The 24,792-nt window shown below is 47.2% G+C and overlaps 1 protein-coding gene across 5 annotated transcripts in view; it reads right to left on the reverse strand.

Moving 5' to 3' along the window:
- Window positions 1-2,563: 2,563 nt before the first annotated feature.
- The window catches only part of Bcl9 (BCL9 transcription coactivator), an 86,912-nt gene continuing 64,683 nt past the window's right edge, over window positions 2,564-24,792 (reverse strand). For 2 of the 5 annotated variants that reach the window (XM_050124792.1, XM_050124791.1), the window contains exons 2-10: window positions 22,369-22,502; window positions 20,344-20,424; window positions 15,888-16,200; window positions 14,690-15,006; window positions 12,640-12,826; window positions 11,773-11,872; window positions 7,541-9,779; window positions 6,092-6,352; window positions 2,564-4,906 (exon numbers count right to left, since the gene is read on the reverse strand). In XM_050124792.1, coding sequence (XP_049980749.1) covers window positions 3,789-4,906; window positions 6,092-6,352; window positions 7,541-9,779; window positions 11,773-11,872; window positions 12,640-12,826; window positions 14,690-15,006; window positions 15,888-15,940 — 4,275 coding nt within the window. In that variant the 5' untranslated portion in view covers window positions 15,941-16,200; window positions 20,344-20,424; window positions 22,369-22,502 and the 3' untranslated portion in view covers window positions 2,564-3,788. The remainder of the gene's footprint in view (window positions 4,907-6,091; window positions 6,353-7,540; window positions 9,780-11,772; window positions 11,873-12,639; window positions 12,827-14,689; window positions 15,007-15,887; window positions 16,201-20,343; window positions 20,425-22,368; window positions 22,503-24,792) is intronic. The other 3 variants (XM_050124795.1, XM_050124794.1, XM_050124793.1) reach the window with 3 other exon arrangements.

Genomic DNA, 24,792 nt, shown 5'->3' on the forward strand with positions numbered 1-24,792 from the left:
GGACTGAAATCTCAAGGTCCAAATCAGGAGCAGAAGGAGAGAGAGCACGAGCAAGGAACTCAGGACCGCGAGGGGTGCACCCATACACTGAGACAATGGAGATGCTCTATCGGGAACTCACCAAGGCCAGCTGGCCTGGGTCTGAAAAAGCCTAGGATAAAACCGGACTCGCTGAACATAGCGGACAATGAGGACTACTGAGAACTCAAGAACAATGGCAATGGGTTTTTGATCCTACTGCACGCACTGGCTTGGTGGGAGCCTAGGCAGTTTGGATGCTCACCTTACTAGACCTGGATGGAGGTGGGTGGTCCTCGGACTTCCCACAGGGCAGAGAACCCTGATTGCTCTTTGGGCTGACGAGGGAGGGGGACTTGATTGGGAGAGGAGGAGGGAAATGGGATGTGGTAGCGGAGAGGAGGCAGAAATCTTAAAGAAAGAAAGAAAGAAAGAAAGAAAGAAAGAAAGAAAGAAAGAAAGAAGTGGAACTGAGGAAGGCTGGGAGAAATGAATCAATTGTTTTAGAAGCAGCTTCAAACATCAAAACTGTTTAAAAGTGAGCCTTAGGCTAGGGGTCTACAGCGCAGTGGTAGACCACCAGCATAGCACGCGAGGCCTTGGGTTCTAGTGCACAGGGTCGCGCCGCACAAAGTATTTCATCTTCTCTCACCACACCTTACACTAGATGACCACAGATATTTGTCTGCTTTCATCTATAACTGCAGGCTACATCACATGATTTTAGAGAAAATGCAACCTAGTCCTTAACAGCCCCTAAGAACAGCAAGGCCCACCCCACACCCTTAGTCCTGAACTAACAAGCTAGGATTTAATTATTTCCACTAAAATCCAAACTGTTTGGATAGAGAAACCAGCTGAGCCTTCACTTCGTCATTGTTACATCATTGCCACTGTTTTTTTAAAGACCCCGCATTGTAAGCTTTTCACACACCCACATTCAATCTCTCAAAAGTGTGCTTTTATAATAATCCTACTAAGTTAGAAATTACACCTAACCCCACATAAAGTTGGCTTATCAAAGATAGTTGTGATGAAGTGTGGCTGATGAAGAACAGGAAGAAAGATGGACAAGTCTTTAAAACAACTCAACGTTTTTACCTGCACCACCGCAAGTTCTCCAGCAGGGGGGGCCGCAGGAGAGGAGCGCCACACCTATGGTCCCCCAGCAGGCTGTGGCTGCTTCTGCACCTGGCGACCCATCTCTTGCTGCCCTTCCAAGTGAACAACTGCTTTTAGATCAACCCTCTGCTTCGGGATAGTAGCCATGGGACCAAATTCCACTCGTGACTGCAGCAGTAGGAAGTGGAGCTGCCCCAGCCGGACCCAGATCAGTGTCTCGTGAGGGTTTCATCTCTTGGTCCCCTGTGCTCCAGAAACACCAGAAACGGGGGCAGTCGAGTTCACGAATCACAGTCATTTCCCTAGCCTATGTCTCTACAACATAAAATGTACCATCCAACATGAACACAGTAGATTGGATTAGGTCATTTCTGAAACTCATGGTTCAACCGCTCCACCTGTAAAGACAACTATGACGTATCTCATAGGTCCTCTTAAAAACCAAAGGAAAGCGCACACTGAGGAGACCGGCAGCATGGATTCCCCAAAGTTCACGTCCCTTTTTGTTGTTTGGGCTCCTGTGTTGGTGAGCCGGCGGACTACAGCTGCAGACGAAAGCAGCTCTTCAGAAACTCTTGTCAGAGAGAGCAGCATTCACCGCCAGCAGAGTGTGAAACAGCAGCAAAGTCTAATTTGTTCAGGTCTGACTGCAGGGAGCCCTGCACCTGCTGCTTGTGGCTCAGCTTCTCTCGCCTCAGAACACAGACGCGCATGCATGCGCACGTGCACGCATGCACACACATACACGCGCACATGCACGCATGCACACACATACACGCGCACATGCACGCATGCACACACATACACGCACACACCCACACACTGATCTCCAAGTGCTTTACAACTCAAAAGAAATAGACGCGCCAGAACAAAACCAACTGTACAGGAATAGAAGAGCGAGCTCCAAGTGTACCTTGCAGGATACACACCACACCAATGTGCCAGGCTCGCATGGTGGGAAGTAGACTGTGCACAGATTGGTACAGTACAGAAGTGACCAGGGGCAGGCTGGAGAGGAGGGTGGGCAGAAGGGACCACACAATCTTGTGGCTAGTCAAAAGACAGGATGTATAGGTGCAATGGTATTTTACCCCAGGAAGATCTGGGGGCAGGGCTTAAAACTTATTTAAATAACAAAAGATATAACTTGGCCTTCCTAATTGATCTACACCATTTTGCTGGCTCTCATCCAGGACCCTAGCAAGGGCCAGTTCTTGCTCTCATGGGGAAGGTCAGCTCTGAGGTCAGGGTTACTTTTCTGCTCTGACTGGATTTCCTAGGAACACTCATTGACAGCAAGGTGTGCTCCTTCCTCTTTCCCCATCCCTACGGGGTAACTCCAATACGAGGATCCGGTCACAGGGCAACCAATTCATCAGACCCGACACCAAAGGAACAGGAATCCAAAGGCACGACAAAGCGGTTCAGTTTTGTAAGAAACAATATATTTATTTTCTGACACCACAGCTCTGGCAAGTGGTTTTGTACCAAATTTAATGAAGATTACACAGAACGTTTCACGCATGGGAACAGGGAGGAAGGGGAAGGAACACAAAATTCAAAACAAAAACAAAATCCTGGATAGCTTTTAGCATTGGTTCCATTCCCACATTAATAAAATTCACTTGGGAATTCCTAAGAAAAGGAGAACAAGAAACAAGGTGGCAAGGAAGAGCACAGCCGGGAAGGGAGGGGCCAGAGGGCGGGGAGGCAGAGGCCAGGCCTCCCTAGAGTGTCCCCCAGAGAACCCGGGTATTGCAGCTGCCAAGGGGAAGTGGAGAGAGGGGGAAGCTGAGGGTCACCAGCGGGGTCACAGGGAAGGAAACACACTTAACCAAGGAACTGGAGGAAGAGAGGAGGGGAGAGAACCGTGAGGTGGGTTTGTACACCGGGAGAGACAGGCTGCGCTGGAACGCAGGGGACTGGAAAACAAATGTCCCAAGTGTCAGTATTTTTAAAAAGAAAATTTCCCCCCTCCCCCCACCCCTGCTGAACTTAGCTCCTTTTTTTGTGCTTTTCATTAATACTCTGCTCTGAGGTCGTAGTTTGGTTTTTCTATACACTGGAGTTGAAAGAAAATAGTCCAAGGTCTGAAGATGGATTCTCCATCTAAAGTAAACAACCCAGCACTCCTGTTCTCCTCTTGCCCCAAAGACTAAAGTCTCTGCTAAAATCCCTTTTACAATATAGTACAGTACACACACACACACACACACACACACACACACACACGCAAGCACGCACTCACACACACAAAATAAAGCCCAAATCAAAAGTCAAAACAGAAAAGAATCCTGGGAGAAGCCAGTCCAGAGGACGTAAACACGCAAGAATGGTGCAACACATGACTGATGGCGACTCTCAAAGCACGGCTACGAGTCCCCAAAGGAGGTGCCATCACGGGATCCCCAAGTCCACAAAAATAATTTTTAAAAAATAAATCTTAAAAAAAACACACCTGTTGGTTAAATGAATATTTTGTTTTCCGGTAAATCCATACATTCTCGGTTCCCTCTTCCCCCAAAGCAGCCCCCGGTCGCTCTTCTCCTATTGCGTGACCAACAGCGAGGACTCCTGGAGCTCCGTCAGGGCAGCTCGCAGGACCTGGAATCTCCTCGACAAGAATGGGCACATCCAAGTGTAGCAGCTTAAAACATCATGTTTCCTGGGTTGCCAGGTCCTTGGCTAAATCCACCCATGCCCACATCAGCAGCCATGCCCCGGGGCCTCATCTGCGGCGGGATCATGATGTTCTGTTGGGGTCCCATCATGCCCTGCATGGACATCATCACGCCTGGAGAGCCCACAGGCCCTGGGTGGGTATAGAGCCCAGTAGGCCCCCGATCCTTGCCGGGAATCATGCCCACAGCAGCAGCTGGATTGGTCATCAGGGTGGCTTGGCCGGGCATTGTGGATTGTGCTGGTGACATCATCCGGTGATGAGGTCCCATCATGCCTTGCTGGAGAAAGGCTGGTGGTCTCATTGGGTTGTGGCCTGGCATGGATGGAGATGAACCAAGAGGAATGTCTGGAGTTCCTACTGGCCCCGGGCCTCCCATGCCAGGTAATGCTAGTCCCATTCTAGGGGCTTGATCGCTCATCATCCCCTGCATGTGAGAAAACCCAGGTCCAGGACCCTGTGGCTGTTTGCGGCCTGGGACTTCCCCTCGAGGGAAGTACTGCAGTGTCTGGCTGGGCTTCTCTGAAGGGATAATGCGGGAGAGATCGAACTCAGGTATTCCGGTGGCTCCAGGTCGGATTACCTCCTGCAGATCTGGGTCTGTAAACACGGAAGGCATGCTGTTCCCCAGGACAGTGAAGGAGTCAGGAGCCCCTGGGCCTCCAGGCTTGCAAAGTGCTGCATCTGCTGTACTTTGGGGCAGGTTGCTGGGGCGACCGAGTGGGCCTTCTCCTGGGAATCCTATTCCTCCTGGGAAGTTGCCTTGTCCCCCAGCGGGGCCATTGTGAGGGAATGGAACCTGCTGAGGAGGAGACTGTACTGGAGGGAAGCCCTGGGGGAAGCCCATGCGTCCTTGAGGTACCATTGGAGGCTCCTGGGACCCATGTCCCATAATAGGATTGTGTGACATCAAGCCAGGCCCCATTGGGACCCCATGAGGAGGTATGCTGGGTCCCATGGCATTAGGAGAGGGCATCTGATTGGAGTGAGAGAGTGGCTGGGTCATTCCCATCGGGCTGAGGGTTGGCATCGGAACCACAGGGTTTGGACCTGAAATTCGAGGATTCTGTGTATTAATGCCCATTCCTAGAAAAATAAAGATATCAAAGGAATCAACTCAACTAAAAGCAACTCACAAAAATTCTAACAAATCACATTAACAAAAAAATTATTATGTGATATGTTCATTGTGCTGGGAAAATCCATAATCCCTGTCACCAAAAGTTGTAACACACTTGGAGGCACACAGACCAGCAGCACCGGGAAACAGACAACACAGGATCGAGCCTTTTAACTGTACGACGAAAGACAGCATGGAAGACATTCTTTCTGAAAAGGTCCTGGTCTTCTTCACTGGAGACAGTTCATACAGGAGAAAACAGTCTGTCTGGGGGGGGGGGGGCTCACGTACAGCCTGCTCTGGAGACAGGATCCATCAGTCTAGTCTCTAAGTTCAAGTAGCACAAATATCAGGAAGGAAACCCAGCAGGTCTTTTTCTCAATCAGAATTTAGTATTATTCTGTATTGCCATAAAGAGGGCATTAAAGCCCCAGGCTATAAACCATTAAAGAAACAGTGACTTATGGCCAAGGAACACTGCAGCTGACTCGGGGATATGTAAGTATTTGTTCTCTAGGAATTATAACCAATAGCGCTGCTGCTTGTGACAGTCACAGAACATGTCCTAACCCAGTTAGTTAGGATCACTGATGAACAGACAGCGTGCCTAACAATCAGGATGAAATTGGAACCAGATACCCATGGCTGGGAAGCCACAGCTCCCTGCTGACCATCAGCACTCCAGGTCACTCCCTGGTAGCGGGGCTGGAAGGAGTGAGCACAGGAGAGCGTACAGGACGCGAGGCAGGACCTGGGCTCTGAAGCTGCCCACCCAGAAGAGCAGCCCGGAAACTCAGAAATAAGACAGTGCAGTCAGTATGTTAAAAAGAGGCTCTTCAGTACTGCTTTAGGAGAGCCCAACCCAAAATGCACCCCCACACAAGATCAGATCACCACTACCGAACAGACCACACTTAGGAGAGCCCAACCCAAAATGCACCCCCACACAAGATCAGATCACCACTACCGAACAGACCACACGGGCCGCTTTCCTTCTCACCAGCTCAGAACCACGTTGGCCCAGCGTCATCTGGGCAAGGTACTTCAGTTTACAGAAATTCAGAGTGCATTCTTCAATTTATTCAACTTCCATCTATGTAGGTGTTTACAAAGCTGCTGCTTTACCCAGGACCAGTTCCGCCCTGTCTTACCTGGCATATTATTCATTGACGGCAAGTTGGGCGAACGAGCTGGAGGGGAGTCGTCATCAGAGCTGGCCACAGTCTTGATGGCATCGTGGTATAACGGGGTAGAACTGGGCATCGCAAACTTGGACATCCGCGACATCATAATTGAGAGTGGGTTCTGGGAAAGGGTTGGCTCTGGAGGCATGGTGTAAGGTGTGCTAGAAGGAAGACTTCCTGGGATGTTCACAGAGGCAGGCTGGCTGGCTGTAGGAGGTGGGGGGCCACCTAATAGAACAAAGCAAAAGTAGGTGTGGGATTAGACGATTCCTGAACGGTGCTGGGTGCTGTGACTATGGCCCAGAGAGGCTGAGAACAAGACAGGTGAACAGGGCAGGGATCTCAGTCTTCCAGTCAGGCTCTGTGCAGAGGGACACCGCAGTGTGACGTAGAGGCGACGGATCAGCAGATGTGAAGACAAACACATCAGGAATGTGCTAGAAATATTAGTTAAGCTTGGGGAGAACACAGCTTACAGACAACGCTCGACGACTGGTGTGAAACAAGTGGATCTCTTTCCCTGCCAATCGTGACTCAGGTACTTACAAGCCAAGGAGAGAGGCTTGTACTCTACCCTCGGGTACTAACCCCATTTCTCTGCACAAACTCCTGCTTAATTTCCACGACAAACACGTCTGAGGTGGCTGGCTGCTCCACCCCACTGCTCTAGTGAACTGCTACCCCACAGAGAGATGTTTTAGCTCTGCTAGGGTAAATCGCCTGCCTCATTCTGATTCTAGTGTTTCAAGTGGAGATGGCACCAACCTAGTAGTTAACACCCCAGGGCTACTTCACTGACCACCTCGGTCCCATTCGGGAAAATATCATCATCAGCCAGAGTCTCTCCTAGGAAGAAAACACTGTAGCAAATGGTAGCCTTCCACCAAGGAGGATCCTCCTAGGTCTTAGCGCAGGCCCCTCACCCTGGTGGGGCTTATAGTCATTCTTTTTTTTTTTTAAATTTATTTATTATGTATACAGTATTCTCAGTATTCTGTCTGTATGTATTCCTACAGTCCAGAAGAGGGTGCCAGATCTCACTACAGATGGTTGTGAGCCACCATGTGGTTGCTGGGAATTGAACTCAGGACCTTTGGAAGAACAGGCAGTGCTCTTAACCTCTGAGCCATCTCTCCAGCCCCCTATATTCATTCTTTTGACTGGACAGTAACCCCTGAAATGAGTGGTTCCAGTATTTTAGGAAGCCACATTTAACCACTGCTGACATTCTATTTCGCCATTACGTATTCATGCGCAAATGTAAATTACTCAGGGAACTAACTACTCTCTGCCAGGAATTACTGACCATCATGCACCTTGCAACAAATTTTGACAATACCATCAAGACCTGAGTTTTCTTAAAATACAAATTCTAGCAACCTTCAGCTACAACGGTGAGGATGTAAGCACACTCACCTGACTCTACACTTCCCAGCATGGCTGGGGAGGCCATGGTGAGGGGCGCTTTGTGGTTTGGAGGGATCCCAGGACTCTGGAGGGGAGGTTTGGGAGAGGAGGTCCATCCAGGTGATGGGGCAGGAAGTGATGGAGACTTGAGGTGAACAGGCGAAGCAGCAGCAGACCCCAAGACAGGAGGGGACTTAATGGAAGCAGCAGCAGCTGGGCCTGCCAGCATGCCTGCCAGCTGTGATGGAGTCTGAGGGGACTTGAGGTTCCCCGAGGGCGAGCCCAGCATCGGAGACTGGACTTGGTGCATTGTAGGAGACTTCAGGGGGTTAATGCCTGGGGAATGCACCTGGCTGCCTGCTACAGATATATCCAAAGGCTTCCGCCCCAGGCCACGCTGAACTGGAGGAGCTGTGTTGAGGCTAGTGGGGTTACTGGAAGGGTTGAGAGGTAGTGGTGGCATATGACTGAGCCGGCTGTTAGTCCTTTGGTCGGGCCCAATTGGTTCTCTGAGATTCCGCAAGCCACTGTTGCTGCCTGGACCCTGAGACATGGGAAGGAACGGCCTGGGACCCACACCATACTCCTGCTGAGGGTGCTCACCAAATGGCAGGGGCACCATTTTCTGCTGGGCAGGCAGCATGTCTGAGCTACCAGGGCGTAATTTCATCATATCCTCAGGGCCTGCCCCAGCCTCTCTCATCTTCTGAGGTATCATCTGAGAGCTGGATCCCATGTTGACGTTTAGACTGACATCCCCCTTCATCCCACCAGGAACCATCCCGAACTCAAGTTCCCGACCAGGGCCTATCTGTGGAGGCATTCCTTTGGGAAAGTCACCCCTGGATGGGCTCAGAGGACCCTCAACTGGTATTCGAGGGAAGATGGGGTTACTTCCCGGCTCCATGTGGCGCTGGGAGCCTGGGATCATCCTATTCATTTCCATGCCGGGCCTGACGCCCTCCATGCTCATCCCCGGGGGGAGAGCCAGCTGCTTCTCTGCCAGCTGCTGCTGAAACATCTCTTCAGACAAGCCTTGGGGGTTTGGGAACCGCTCTCCTCGGCCAGGACCACTGAAGACACCCTGGGCAGGAGGAAAACTTCGACAGTCTGGGATTTTTGGCACATCGTCTGGCCAACTGACTCCAGTAAGACCTGGTCTGGATGCCGGGTTGGGCACATTCGGTCCCTCCATCTCAGAATTTATCATTCCTGCAAACCCAGGAAGGCGCATCTGGCTCCCTGGCATGTTGGGGTGGGGAGCCATGCCCCTTGGGGGTAGAGAATGTGAAATGTTGATCCCATCAGGAAATGGCTCTGCCCCAGGTGCCCAGCCTTCACTCGGGGCCATCTGGTATGGAGGGGGAGGCCCTCGGACCACTCCTCGGGGCCCATGCTGATGGACCATCATGTCCTGGAGTGAGCACTGCTGGACAACCACCTGCTCCTGCTTCCTCCTCTTCTCTTCGTAAAACTCCTGCTGCAGCTTCAGCCACGCTATCTGCTCAGGAGTCATATGGTCCAGGTGGTCAGGTCCGATGGGCCCAGGCTGGGAGTTTACAGAGGGTGGGACCATTTCATCCGGAGAAAAGGGCACATCTCTGTGTCCCTGAGGGACAAATGGAGCTCCCACATCTGTCCGGGGCCCAGGTCCCTTACCTAGGCTTTGGGATTGAGACATCATGGCCTGTATTGGCCCTTCTGGTTTTTTCTGAGGTCCATCTAAAACCCCAGTGTTTGGCTGGGGACCCCCTGTTTGTCCTGCTGTGAACTCTTTCTCATCGGGGAAGAGCATGCGCTGAATATCTCTCAGAGTCTGTAAGGAGCGTTCCCGGTGCTCCAGCTGCTCCTGAGACAGGCCGTCAGGGTTCTCGCCCAGCGTTGGGGGCTCGCCACTGGACACTGGTGGAGGTGGGGGGGCTTTGGGATCTGCTGAAGAGCTATTGCTCCCCTGGGAGACAGGGGTCACTGCTCGATTGTTGGGTGTCGAGTTTGGCCCAGTACCATCTGGGGGCAGTGGAGTGGAGCTGGCAGGACTGCCCACAGAAGGAATTAGTTTATTTTCTACCCCGGGACTGTCCTGGTCCAGGGGACGCGGGGCTGCAGCAGGCTTGGGTGCTGGTGCCTGAATGGGCGGAGTTGGCTGCAGTCTGGCACTCTGCGAAGAGTTCTGGTCCTGGTTGGTAGGAGCTGGCGGCTGATGTGGTAGAGGTTTTGGATCATTCCGAAGGGCGGGTATCTGTGTGTTCTGAAGACAAATAAGATGCTTTGTATTACATAATGGTGATCTGAGCAGAAGGGCAATTAAAGAAATAAGATATAAAAGTTGTGTCCCAGTAACATAATAATCCCCCCCCCCTTCTTAAACCTGATACTGAATAGCAGCACCCTCTTTCTCTTCCCGGAAATTAGGTTTCAATAACTTCATGCATGTGCCAGGCTCTGAGCATCTATTTTGAGGTGTCTGCAATGCTTCTAACTTAGGGAAAGATTCGTTTTTTGGTATATGGGCGGTTATACCCAACACCTTTTCCTTTTTCCCTGGTCATACAGACTTCTCACTATCAATCCAAAGGTCTGATATTTCTAAATGAAAGAGAAACTAAACGTCACTTGTGGTTTTGCAGTCAGGAAGGCTGCTCCATGCCAAGGCCTCCTCTGTAGAGTGACTACCAGCTTACTTCTTCCTTGAGTTTCCATGGACCTGGTGTCTCTGGTTTCTGTTTTCAGTTTGTGATCACTGATTCCATATTTGATAAGTTTGTATATTGGCGTAGTAAGACAATCTGCAGGCAGGAAGTGTCTGTAGAGAAACCTGAGACTATCTAGTGCACAGTGTCTCTGGATCTGTTTTTTCCAATCAACAAAGCTGTTCCATTTAACAGGCTGGATGACTGCTTATCATTAAGGACCGCTGCTACACTACATCCAAACGCGAGCTCACCAACAACATGGACACTGTGTTTGGAAGATGCCTTTTTGCTCTCAGTTGGACTGTTTGCCTGTGTGTAAATGTATACACGGATCTTCATGTATATCTATACATATGAACAGTTTATGTTTCAAACATAAATGTATATTTACAAGTGTTTATGGTGTTTATTTGTGATATGAATATGTATGTTTCTGAATGATCAAAAGCGTATTCCATGTCTGTGGAGGACACCTTTGCTTAGTTGCTATTTCAGGTTTGGTACTGCTGCCTGTTTTGATGAGTTTGCTACAGGTGGGTACTGATGTCATAAAGAAGTGGAGAGGAGACCACTGAGTCTTTACCAATCCCCTCCTCAACTCCTGTTCCACTGTCATTTTAGTCCTAGATAAAGTGGAGCAGGCAGCTGTATAAGGAACTGTCATTAAGACAACTGCATGACAACATGCCCCGTGCACTCCAGGACCAGGGGTTTGTACCTGTCCTCCTCCACTGAGTAGTAGAGGGGTTGGGAAGTGTGAAGCACCTTGTCTGACCTTAGGAAAGCCCAAGTGCTGCTGGACCCTGGAGATGGAGCCTTCTTTGATAAATAAACTAGAAAAGAAGCTACCTATTTTATCTTGAATTACAACTGATTGCTTATTGTCATTCGACCTTTTTTCTTGTCTAAGACTCATCTCAGGATTGGACTTTATGCTCTTTGAAAGCAGAAACTGTGTCTAGGACTTTAAATCTGATCCCAGGATCTGGTACAGTGCCTCTTTACAACAAATGGTTTTGATTCCACATGGTAATCTATATGGTTACAAGAAACACTGCACATTTTTCTCTAGTGTAATTTATACTGGGTACTTAAGATCTAGGTAGGGAACAGACTCAACTATAATTTTGAAAATATCAAGATATTAAAAAGCACTTGGCTCACTGGTTAAGAGTACTTGTTGTTCTTGGAAAGAACCTGGACTTGATTCCCAGCATCCACATGGAGGTTCTCCACCTCCTCGGGTACCAGGCAGGTATGTGGCACACAGATATACATGCAGGCAAAACACTCATACACACAAAATAATAAAATAAATTTTTTAAAAAAGTACTCAATGGGTCTCAATTTGAAACAAATAAGAATCACCTGGAGAGTCACCAGACTCCAATTATGTGTCATTAGGCTGAGCTGTCACTTCCTACCATGTGATAAGCCTAAGATCCTACAGTTGAATACCCAGGATGCTGCTGTGCCAGCAATTTAATTTATCCCCTTCTCAGGCATTGCAGAACCTTGATGCCATTATTCCAGTTCTAAACAACATACCAGGGGGGCTGTGCTTCTCTCTGTCTTGCTGTTGGAGATGTTCTGGATATGGAAAGAGACAATTGTTTCGACCTGGCCCTTCAGTACAGCCTCTGCAGCCCTGCAAAGACACAGAGACAATGCACTAGCACTTGCTTCTGTTTTGTGAGTTGCGGTTCTAGATGTGCCCGCCCTGGCCGGGACTTCCGAGGTTCTGGATGGGGTATCCGGAACCACTAGGAATGGCGAGTGAGAAGACATCAAAGGAAACACACTTCAGTATTTACGCTTATCATTTCCATCAAACGTCTGAAGTCAGAAGATGACTACAAGCCAATTCCCGAAGACGCATTGAAAAACAGCAACAACAACACACTAAAGATCTTCAATTCAATCCAATCCAGTTAGGCGTTTTACAGAAAACCCTCATTCAAACAGCAGCTAGGAAGGGCGAACATGGAATTCCACACATCTAGAGATAGCAGAACTGTGAAGATCCTCCCTGTGCCTTGTGAGAGGAGGGGTGAAGTGTAGGTATTCCTGATAAGTAAACACTTCACTGCTTCATCCGACCACCTGAAGCACACGCGGCAAACTGTGCACAGTAGCTACTTTTGATAAATCCAGAGATTGTTCTCCTTATATTTTCTCATTATTCTAGTATAGACATGTACTGTTTGTGGTATTTAAAAAAAAAAAAAAACATACAAATCACAGAAAAGTGCATATTGTGCACTCAACCTGTGTTTCACGTATCCTCACACTCTCTCTCCCAACACAGCAATGAAGCACTGTCCGCAGCTACCCCTGCCCAGGGCAGAGGAATAAGAGCTCTGGTTCCACAACACACAAGGTGTGCTCTACACTAAGACACAGCCACCAACTTACTTATTTGCCATCTCAGTAGAAAACACATACACCACTTTGGCTGGAGTCTTCTGAGCAGGTATGGGTTCTGGGGCAGTAGTTTGGCCATGAGGAGTGGAAGACCTGGGGGCTGTAGCAGTTGATGGGGTCATGGAGTGTGGTGTGTGCTGGGAGTCCTGGGACTTGATGTGGTCTGCAGAATTACATTCTAAAAGAATGAAAGACTCGCTGTCATAGAGAGAACAAACTGCCTATTACAGAATCACACACAAATCCAGCTTGAAAACTTCAAGAACAAGTTCCTTGCTAACTGGAAACATCTCTTCTACTCATATATCTCCAATACTTTTTCCCCTAAATGATTCACTCTATAGCACTCCTCTCATCCTTTCTTCTGTCTGTAGTGCACATATTAACACGTTAGCACATGTCTGTATATTAACACGTTAGCACATGTCTGTAGTACATATATTAGCATGTCCATAGTGCACATATTAACGTATCTATAGTGTGCATGTAAGCACATGTCTATAGTGCACATGTTAGCATGTCTAGAGCACATGTTAGCATGTCTGTGCTGCACATGTGAGCACGGTCTGTAGTACACATGTTAGCACATGTCTGTAGTACATATATTAGCACATCTGTAGTACACATATATGTCTATAGTGCCCATATTAGCATATGTCTGTTGTTTACATATTAGCATGTCTGTAGTATAAATATTAGCACATGTCTACATCACCCAAATTAGTATGTCTACAGTACACATACATGTCTACAGTACACATATTAGCATGTTTATAGTGTACATATTAGCATGTCTGCAGTATATATATATGTCTACAGTGCACATATTGGCATGCTTATAGTGTATATATTAACATGTCTGTAGTAAACATTAACACATATCTGTACTGCACATATTAGCATATGTCTATAATATAAATATTAGCATACCTGTAGTATACATATTAGCACAGGTCTATAGTGCACATGTTATCATGTCTGAAGTACACATGTTATCATATGTCTGTAGTATACATATTAGTGTATGTCTGTAGTGCACATATTAGCATGACTGTCCCTCCTCCCTGGCAACCTTCCAGAAACTTCTCAGACATGACAGGATGCCCCTGTTAATCAAACTCATAGCCCCCTTCTAGTATTCTGGCATTGATCATATTTTATACTGGTGGTCTAATGATTGGTTTCTAGGTGCACTCAAACTCTTGAAGATGACAACTATTTGTCTTTCTGACTGCACCCCCAGGAGAGTGCTGGGGTTTGTAACAGGATTCCCAGGAACACTTCAGGAAGGGGAAGAAGGAAGGGAAGGAGGCAGGGAGTAATGACTCAGCTTTTCCCTTTGACTTTGGCCTGGGGAAATCTCACTTTCACTTGTTAAATTGTAACTTCACATTCTGGCCTACTCCTAAAGATCTTTTTTTTTTTTTTCTTTTAAATTTTCCTGTAGGAAGAAAAAAGCCTTAAGTCCCACACCAATATCGTTTCCTGGCTCATTACACTGTAGTGCCTGCCAAACCTCTACCACATCTGGTAGCCACCTCATTCATGCCACACTGAAATCAGCTGTGACAGCTCTGGACTAGTGCCAGGGCCATTAAGGCTTCCCCTTGTGTCTAGGAGTCTGGCAAAGTGGCAACCAGCAAGTACAAAACCCAAGTTGTGGAGGATTTCTTCAAGAGGAGGGAATGCCAGGGAACCTGCTCCAGCGTGGGCCACAGGCTGAACGGCAGCTACTGGTTTGACCAAAGGACAACAGTGCACAGGCCAGAAATATGCTCCTGAACATAGCCTAGGCCGGTAAAACATCTGCTCAAACCACATGCACGTCCAAGAGCAAGAGCTCCTTAACAAGGTGTTCCAGCCTCTCTTTAATGAGGAGAAAAATGAAAAGCAATGGTCTCTCCTCAGCTGCGACAGTTCCTGAATCTGCCACCAACTCTCCCACTTTAGTGACAGCAGCCTCTGGCCTCTAGTAAATGTCAGAAGCCTTCCCCAGGGAACACCAACTTCCCTCTAAGTCTCAAAGAGCTTATAGACATACCTTTAATGTCAGAGTCATCGTTTGGAGTCCCAGGATCTCTCTGATCAAAGGAGTCGGCGGAAATACTTCGCTCCCTTTTCCCCTTGCCCTTGGCACCATTTCCAGCCCCATTCTTCAGCCCCATGCTCCCACCTGGGCCAGGGAGTGCTTTAGGGGTATGGCCCCCACTCTTGGAGTCACAGGGGGATGGCTGGGATTGGCTGGCTGAGCCCCCCGGTTTACCCTGATTGGAGAATTTGGAATCCAGCTGGGGGTTTCCAGATGGGGACATCACTGTAGGGGGACGGACCATCACCTCCTGCTTTGACTTAGGGCTACTAAAAGAAACAAATAACAGAGAGAGATCAGATACCAGATATGGTCAGTACAAATTAGTGTTTCTATAATGACTTTAGGAGACCCTGCATGCGGAATAACACACCCCACACTGCACCTTGCCAACATGCTGGTCCCTGCCACCCTGGCCCCCATCTTGGAGCTATCAACAGAGAGGAGGATCAAACAGAATGGCCTCCAGAGCCCAGGAACACTAGAGTCACATGGGGACCTATCTCTAGGGTTTCTGTCAATAAAGGACAACTGTTTCTATGTACATAGGAAAGTGACTCTCACACTAAGACTAGCTCAGAGTAAACAAACAGACATCGTTAAGATCAAAATACTACCACCCTCAGGCTGATGACAAGGAACAGCTGTAATGAAAGCCTAGAACAAGCAAGCAGGCCTAAGGGCAGAAAGAAAACCCACTAGTGCCGTCAAGTTAGGGAAATCCTCCAGCACCCTTCCCAGCAGCAGCACAGCACCAAAGCAGGGCAAGCCCACCCCCAGGAAAGACATTCTTTATAGTCTGAGTACTGAGAAACACGGCAAGGACTCCAGGCGGTGTTTTAGCTCTAGGACCTCGTCAATCTATGCCTCAGTTTCCGCAGACAGTACTGGTTGGTCTTTAAGGTCCTTCTGTTTGTGCTTTGCAAGGGGTGGGGAAAGAGGAAAGGTGGGAGGCATGGGAATGGTGGCTGAGAGAATAACCCAGAAAAATTGTAGCATCTGGTTTGGCTACAAGCTGTTACTATTCCATTGTTTCCTCCTTCTTTCCCACTTGGGACTATTCTGAGTCTAACTCTACACATTGATCCACCAGTGTGTGTGGTATACACGTGCCGTCCCTGAGGGGTGGCAGTGAGGCCCAGGCCCTTACCTCTGTGTGTTTCCTGACGGAGAGCTCCTCACTTTAGGGTTACTGGAATGCATTGATTGAAATCCTGAGCTTTCAGTCACTAACTGGGATGGGCTCACCGAGTTCCTCTCGGGCTGCAGCGGAAGTAGCTGCTGGGGGCAGAGGCAGTTGCCCACTGCTTGTTTGGTACGTCCCTTAGTGCTGGCTGCCAGCTCGCCTTTTTCCTCTTCGTTTTTCTCTGCTGTGGAAGTGGGTCCTTCCCCCTTGAAGTTCCAGCATTCTCTGAGCGTGTGCCTCCTGCTGCCGAAGGAAAATCTCGCATCTCCAGGGCCCACTACAGGAAAAGGATATAAAGAAGAAGGTAAGAATGAAAACAAAGATAGAAAACACTTTCCAACAGGATCAGCACAACAAGAGACATCTAGGCCATGCTTCAGCTCCCACGGGATAAAGGGGAAGGGTGAGAGCCATGTCATAGCCACTGGCTCTGGCAATTGAGCAACTGAAGAAAACTAAGGATTTCTGATGAGCACACAGGCCTCCATTCAAGCAGTCTCTGTGAAGGAGAGAAAAGCATTTCATTTTTAGCCATTTCTTCTGCCTTGTGTTTATTTCTGAATACAAAAGTCTCAATGGGTTTGGGTTGTCTCCCTCCAAAGTATGCTTTGAAATAATGCCTTCATACCAGAGGGTACTGATCTCTGGTGTTTGGGCTGTGGTGGCAAACAATCGCAGAGACATATAACAAGCCCACCCCAACTTCAAACCATGCAGCAAATTATCGATGCGTTTACTCTGTGGGCTTGAGGGTGATGGGGCACCGAAGGAGACACTTCTGAAAACAAACATTAAGCTAATACCAATTCAATCAGTTCAGTCCCCGATTTCCATGGTTCTTCTATTAAATTATGCAGATTTTGTGCCTGTGTTCTCACCTTAATGACAGGGACATGGGGAGCATGGCAATGAGCCACAGTTTTGAAGGTAAAAGAGTATCTTTGAAGGCTATTTTTTGAGCCAATTTGCAAGGCTAATTTGAAGCATAAAGGTCAATAAATATTCCCAAACCTAGCTATGGAACAAACGAAAAAGTTCTTTATTTAGGGAAGCCCAGACAGCGGGCTAGGGAACCATGGTATATACTCTCCATCACGGGTCCCTCCCAGGAGGTTCCACGAGCATCTTCCTGGAACCACCACCACCTGCTCGTCCCTCTCCTCCACCTGCTGCTCTCTGGCTGACCACGTATGGGGTTGAAGGAAGGGAATGTCTGGTGAAGGATCAGTGGCTACAAAATGAAAAGGAGATAGAAACAGCTCGTGTGTTAAAGCTCACACGTATTTGGAGAGTCTCAAAGTCTTGACTAAAACCAGGAGGCTCCTTAGTTATGGTTAAATCGTGGTGGTACGGTAACTGTCAGCGCAAAATTCCTTCAAGTAGGCATTTTCACTAGTCCCTGTTTCACCTGGGCCAGGAAGGGGATTAGGGAAGTTTTGAGTACACAGAACGACATCTTTTCCTGTTTTAGTAAAGGAGGCAGGAAGGAGAACTAGAAAAAGATATTCTGGAGAGATCTACGTTGGCTCCAGAAGCAGAACTCTATAGAACACACTGAGCGTGATTACATTTAAGGTCTCATTTCTATCCCCTAATACCTTCGGTCTGTTTCCTTTTACAGTTTAAACTATAGGATGGGTTTGGTTGTCAAATGTGACAAGATCAGAAACCACTTTTTACATTCTTTTTCAAAACCGGTAATCATCAGTAAAGCAGACACAGCAAATGAATCCCGGGCGGACAAGGCCAGAGTGTTACCTCTGCCAAGGAAAGCCGTTATCAGCTGTATAATCTGCGTGTAACTTCCGGCACTTTCCATCGGCACCACAGTCTAGTGCTCGGTCACTGGCACCGAGCAATCCTTTGTGTCATTTCCTCCCTGCGAAGACTGTGCTCTTTGAAGACAAGAACCTGATTGTATGTTCTCTGGCCTCTCTAGACTACTCAGCATGATGTACTAAGGGTACAGCTGGGTCCTCCATGACTTATCAGCTTCTCAGAAAACAAAAACACCCGGCGTTTGTGCTGCGCTCTTCTTCCCAAGAAATGCAAAATACATCACAAATATCAAACTGGCTCATTTGTCTGCCAGGCATTTATGACAAGCTGGAAGCATAGATTGTTTCTAATAATGACGCCATGAACATAAAATATTCTTATTTTCAAGTACTTTCACATACAATTTCTTATTCTCACAATTTCCCTGACCTTGATCGGCAGGTATTTGCCACCTGAATGAAGCAGAGTGCACAGGCAGGAATGGCTTTTCTAGCCAATCAGCGCTCTCAGACCCTGGCTCTCTTTCTAACCCAGTTTCCTCAACCTTCGTTTGTGGATGGACAGACAGAACAGAGGTTAAAAGGAATATGAAAGAACAAGAGCTGAGAATAAAGTCCAGGCGTCTAATTCCTATCCTGAAAGAGGTGCTCAAAGGTGACATCAGGCCTAGCTCTAGCCTGCCTCTGAGAGTAAGAACAACTGAGCAAAGCCTACAGATGTCTCACAACAGCCATGAAGAATACAACTCTCCAACAGTGAAGGTCTGGAAAACACCGTGCAAAGAACCCCCTCAGAGGACTTCCTTCTGAGGGAAGACGCCTCACTCCTCAGGTATACTCCCATGCTTCTCCCTTCTCTTCAGAAATCTGAAAGTTTTCACTAGGCCCTAGGCGTCATTCTAAGCACTTCATACATGGATCAGCTCATTCACAGCAACCTCACAAGACAACTATTACTTCCCTGTCTTAATAATGAAAAACTGCTGTTCACTCTGTTAGTGGTAGAGCTGTGTCTGGCCCAGACCCTTGGGCCCCAGGTGGGCATTCTTCACAGTGCAGTGCAGTGTATGGGCAAGGGGAGCCACTCGACAGTCAGCTCCTTCTGCCAGGTAACCACTTCATATTTTCTCCATATGCTCTACCTACCCACCATTTTCCTTCCTTCCTCTCTAACCTTAATTTGTGGGTTACTGGGTTTTTGTTGTTGTCTTGTTTTGCCTTAAGACAGTGTCATACTCTGTCACTCTGCACACCCCACGGCCTGAGTGCTGTGAGTCCTGTCTGTGGCTCCTGCCCCCACGGCCTGACTGCTGTGAGTCCTGTCTGTGGGCTTGGCTAATACTTAATGGGAAGAAGACATCTTACCAAGTGGGATATCCTCACACTAAACCTGCAAGACTCCTTCCCACACTACCCATCTCTTTTTTGCTTCATTATAATCAAAACAAACAACAAAACCCAGTCATTTTTCGGCAAAGCTCAGTCCACCAACAGGGGTCTGGCTCATGCCTAGGGTCACTCTGCCTGCTGAGGGTTCATACTCTGTTCTCTGGCCATACCGTCCACTTCCCATGTCCGACACGTCTTGCCAGTTAGCACTCAGGCCCATTGTAGCATATCCTTCTGGCACCAAAGTAAGTGCCAATGAGAGGGGAAAAAGAGAAGTTACTCTCTTCTCCTTCAGTGAGCTCCTGCTATGCCAACAGCTCCACGGATCTGACTTGTATGTACTCTGCAAGCCTGTAAGCACAGCTGCTACCTGACACCTCCCTAGATGGTCAAAACCAACAGGACTGAACATGAAGATTTGCCTTAGTTTGGTCTTCCTCCTAAAACTACTTCCCTTCCGGTTTTCCTCATCTTAAACCAGCCACCTACATGAAATCTTCCATCACAGTTTCAAGGCAGTTTGGGTCCCCCAGAATCCTCTCCATACTTCCTATCACCTGGGAAACACTAGTCTCTCCCACTGGACTCCATACACTCCATGAAGGTAGGCAACAAGGCTAACATTACCCGTTCTTCCACTCCTAGCTTCTACGGAGCCCAGAGTATTAGGTATTTGTTCAAAAACTATTCAAGAAAGCGAAATGAGTATGTCCAGGAGGTATCTTCATAGCAGGATATTTTTTGTTTTTGGATTTCTAAAACGGGTACTGAGTTCCAGTCTGAACTCAGAGAGATCCACCTGCCTCTGCCTCCCCAGTGCTGGGTTTATTTAATGTGTGAGCCACTGCAACTGGTCTTCACTGCATAATTCTTAATAATAGCTAAGATACAGAACCTATCTAAGTATATCTATCAATGGCTGAATAGATTTAAAAACTACAAATTCTTCCCCCCCCCCCGGGGGGGGCTATTTGCCCTTAAAAAACATGGTAATCCTGTCATTTATAACATAGTTGAATTTAGGGGACATTAAGTAAAATAAGCCAGGCACAGAAAGGCAAGTACCATATAACTTCACACATATCTAACGAGAGGAACTCAGAGAATGGCAGTTGCCAGAGGTGAAGAGTAGGGAGACAGAGCTGACAGACAGAAGAAAAAAGATCAATCATGAAAGAAAGTTAAAGGTATCTGCAAAGATCATGTTCCTAAGCCAGGAACAGGTTTTCGTGCGACCAGCCAAGTGTACTCACCAGAACCCCAAGGGTCACGACACTGCAGAGTTCATCATGGGGTGGGGAGTCGGGAGCCCCTTCCTCAAAGGAGACCCTCACCTAGAAGAGAATAAAGTGGGTGAGAGTTCCTAAAAACATCTGTGAACGTCAGCAATATCGATGTGACAATCGTGGAGTAACAGGAGAAAAACAGGCTTTCTATTTACTCTGGGATTTTAAAGAGGAGGGCACCAGAATCAATTTCCAACTGGTCAGGATGTATATAAAACTTGCAGATATTTCAAGGCCCTTGGGGTTTTCTTTTCTTCCCAACTACACATTTTGTTTCCAGAGGCTAAGGAGATCCTGAGTACAGATAAAAATAAACTTTGACTTCTTTGAAATTTCTAGGCACTTATGAAAAAAAAAGAAAGCTCACAATTTTGGCTTCTACCACTTCTAACTGGTCTAGAGACTGAAGGTTAACTGTGAAGGTGCAAAGAGACAAACGCCAAGGACACTTCTGAGTTTACAACCTGAAGGCCACTCACAGCTACTCCCTCTGCACAACCGCAACTCTATGTGGCAACAGCTGCCAAGAAAATGTATTTCCACACTTCAGGAGGAGCTCAGGAGTGAACAAACTCGCCTACTGTGTGCAAAGTGATGTGCTGAACTAAGGCAAGCTGGAACCGGAATGACTTCCAACATCAGTCTCTGCAGACTAGCAGGATAACACTTTGCTAAAGATCTACAGTTTTCACTTATTTGTGTATTAAGTATGCGTGTGCATGCACGCACATGTGTGCTATGGTGCGTGTGTGGAGGTCCAGGGAAAATTTGTAGGAGTCGGTTCTCTCCTCCCACCACATGGGTCTGGTCTTGAAGGCTCAACTCAAATTGTCGGTGCCTCTACTGGCTGAACCATCTCACTGCAGAGGCTGTGACTGCCAAGGGAACGCAGTTCTAGAAGGTTTTAGAGCCAAATTATTTGGGGATCTTTAAAAGTGCACTCTTATAAGATTAGCAAAGTTTTAAGTAAATTCACAAATTAATTTGACCGAGCTCAGGAACAAAATTCCAACTTCAATTCTTCCAATGCCGCTTTCTCAGTTCCCTGCTCTACAAAGTCAAGTTTATTAGAAGTATGTCATGTTTAACAAATTTCATTTCTGTGCTATGACCGCTCCTCCATAAAAGGCATAGTGTCATACTTAGAATGTGGAACTAAAAGGCCTTAAGATTCCATTCCTTGTCTCATTCTTAACTTCTGACTCGCCAACAACGAAATGGCTTCTTCAAGCACACAAAAGGAAGAGCCAATCTCTCTCCAGAATGTAGAGAAAAACAAACGGTTCAGTGGGCACATGCAGAAAACTTCAGCTCACACGAAATATTGCTATGTGGTTTAGTGTTCATGGGGCAAAATGCATCGATTGCCTTTCAATGGCTACTAAACATTAAGGAAACAAATCGAAATTCATAGCAAGCTAAACACTGATAAAATTCAAGTGTTCAAAGTAAATTCTAACTACCCGTCCTTAAGAATAATGGCAACCTATATCCTTTTCTGTGACATTTTCTTAAGACTGTCAGCTGCGTACGTCATCCAGGGCCCACCAGTACTATGCGCACACCATTTAACACTCGAAAACAGCATCACTGTTACAGTCAGCAGACAGGGAACTCCCTGAGGACAGTGTCAATCATCACCTCAGCTCCTGGTACCCAGCAAAAACGCAACAACTGATGGTTGGTGGACGTAACCAGTGAGCTTGCTACTCTCCGCCCACATTCCCGCAAACCCAAGGGGACATGGATACTAGTTCCACTTCTCACTGCTTGCCTTTCTCCTCAGCTTTTTGAGGCGAATCAAACACCAGGCCCCGCAGCACACAAGACACAGGGTAGTGTGGCCTCTGTAGTTTTGACCTGCATCTGCTTTGATGACTTTCACTTTGGGAAACTTAAGGAGAGCAGTCCAGTTTTACAATAATAAGAAACCTCAGAGAGACAAAACCCTAACACATTCACACAAGTTACGGCGTACAGTGAGGTTTTTACCTTTCAAGCTGTTCACTTGGCTTTGTCTTCTACATTGGGGCAGGGTGACCTTACAGAGGAGGAGAGCAGTCACCCCACCACACAGGAGTTTTTAGGCCAGCACGAAGTGACACCAGCTAGTCCCACATTCAGTCCTATGACGACAAGAAGAAAGGAAAAGTTCATCCTCAAATTCACACTGACTCCAAGGGAAACTACCCATTCTCCAGTGCGCTGTGGCCAAGGCACGTCCGGCAGGAGAGGCAGTAAGAAAGCAGTCAATCAAAATTAGGGAGAGAAAGCAAACCAAGCAAACTTTAAACACAAGTCAGAGAAAAGAACTGGAAATCGACCCTGCCGGGAACTACATACACAAGTGGTGACTAGGGTGCCGGGGAAAGGAAAATCTACCAGGCATGGAAGTGCTCTCTCAGCAAAGTGTTCTTGTTTCTAACCCTTGCTACAACCAAGAATGCCCATCACAGGTTCATATTGTCTCTATGCCCCTGATCTTAGAATGACGGAGATACTAAAAAAAAAAAAAAAAATCACAAAGCCAGAAATGTACGCAGCCATAAGCTGACTTTCAAAAATCAGTCTAAAAAAAAAAAATCAGACTCAGTTGGTCTAGGGTAGTTCTTAACTCCGGTGATTCATGGCTCCCCTGGAGTCTGTAGGCAGACCTAGGAGAGGAGGGTGGCTTGGTGCCTTCGGGGGACAGATAACGCAGATTGTCATTTTGACTAATCTCTGATAATGAAGTTAGCAGAGCCTTCAACAGTGGGTGTGGTATTAGCAATCCTGTGACTGTGCCACCAACAGTCCCACCACACATTTTCACGACACATTAGTTGTTGAAGATCCACTGACATAATGACACATACCTTTCCCTCCTCGCTACTTGGAAATCACAGTCTCATTAGACATTATTCAGCGCGTTACAAGGCAGCAGACACATTACCCTATCACCACGAACATTTTGACAACCCATCTGTACTTCTCTGTATTTTATTTCGTGCACTTAAGAAGCATTCTCAGGTGGGACTCTACGCCACGTGCTTGCCAGAGAGTACAGGGACACAGAAACACTAAGAACCCTAGAGTTAGAGCGAGAAAAGCTTCCACAGACTCTCCCTCCCATCACGCTCACGAAGCAGAGAGGGATGTCATTTGGCCCACATCGTCTCATGGCTGAAGAGGACAAGCCAAGAAACAGGCCTTAGGCCACAATGCAAGTCTCCTGCAGCCTAGATAGGCGACATCACAGCACCTACCCTCTCACTTGCCTCGCCATGCTGACTTTTGCTCACAAATTCACAATTACCATCAAAAGTACTGCCTTGCCAATGAACACTGAAAGAAGGTATTACCTTTCAAAATTAATAGAAAACTCTATAAATTCAGACAGCAGACCAAAACATGTATACAAAACAACCCCCTTTGTTCTTTGATTAAACATATTACTATAATTATACAAAAGCTGAATTTGGTCTGTTAGTGAGACAGTCAAAATCAAATTTAAAAAAAAAATTGTGCTCCATAATCTCTCATCCTCAGAGGTGTTCAAAGACTTTTTGGACAGGCATTAACTTGCTAGGCTGAACGGCAGCCACGAATGGTTAGAGCAGGCAGCATCACCACTTTATAGGCAGAACCAGAGAGCCGGAGATTTGTTCCCAGTCTAAAGCAAGTCAGCCAGAGCGTGAACATCTTGATTCCAAGTTCAAGGGTTTTTACCACTGTACCAGATCACCATGATCTAATATCCGCTGGTTACAAAGCTGGTCAAAGCTCTGGGTCTTTCCCCCTACAAACTGTAGAGCATTTTCCTTTGGTTTACAGCAACAGACATTTCTGAAGGTCAAGGGAGAAATACCCATAGAAGAAATTCCAATGCATATAAGCACTATTTTTTTTTTTTGCTTCTGTTGGTTAAGTAGAATCCATTATGAAACATTCCTTTTGCTCAAGAACCATTTCTATGGTACCTGCCCCATAAATAGAAAACTATAAAGACTTTGGGCTTTCATGTTTAGGTCAATGACTTTCCTATCCATCTACCATATTCTATAATATCATATTATAACTATTATACTCAGCACATTGATCACAAAGACTTCCATGGCTCGATATCAAACTCCTAGGGCACAAAACTGTCAAAAGCCATACACACACCTCCACATTTCTTCGGCTTCTCCAAAACAACAGTTGGTGGAGCCCTCATCCTCAAAACATGTAACCCCCAACAGACCCTCTTCTTACTGTATCTCTATCAACGGAAGACAGAGGACTTTGTTACAGGTCCCCAGGACTATCAGATTTGCGCACAAACATTTCTTCAGTGCTAAACTTCCTGATGACTTGTGTCCATTCAAAAACTTCCAAACCAACAAGACAACCACACTGACTACTGTCTAAACACTGCCTTGCCCTCCGGCACCCTCT

This window comes from Alexandromys fortis, unplaced genomic scaffold, assembly GCF_014885135.2.
Source record: "Alexandromys fortis isolate MF-2015 unplaced genomic scaffold, M_Fortis_MF-2015_v1.1 scaffold_235, whole genome shotgun sequence".
NCBI classification, from domain to species: domain Eukaryota; kingdom Metazoa; phylum Chordata; class Mammalia; order Rodentia; family Cricetidae; genus Alexandromys; species Alexandromys fortis.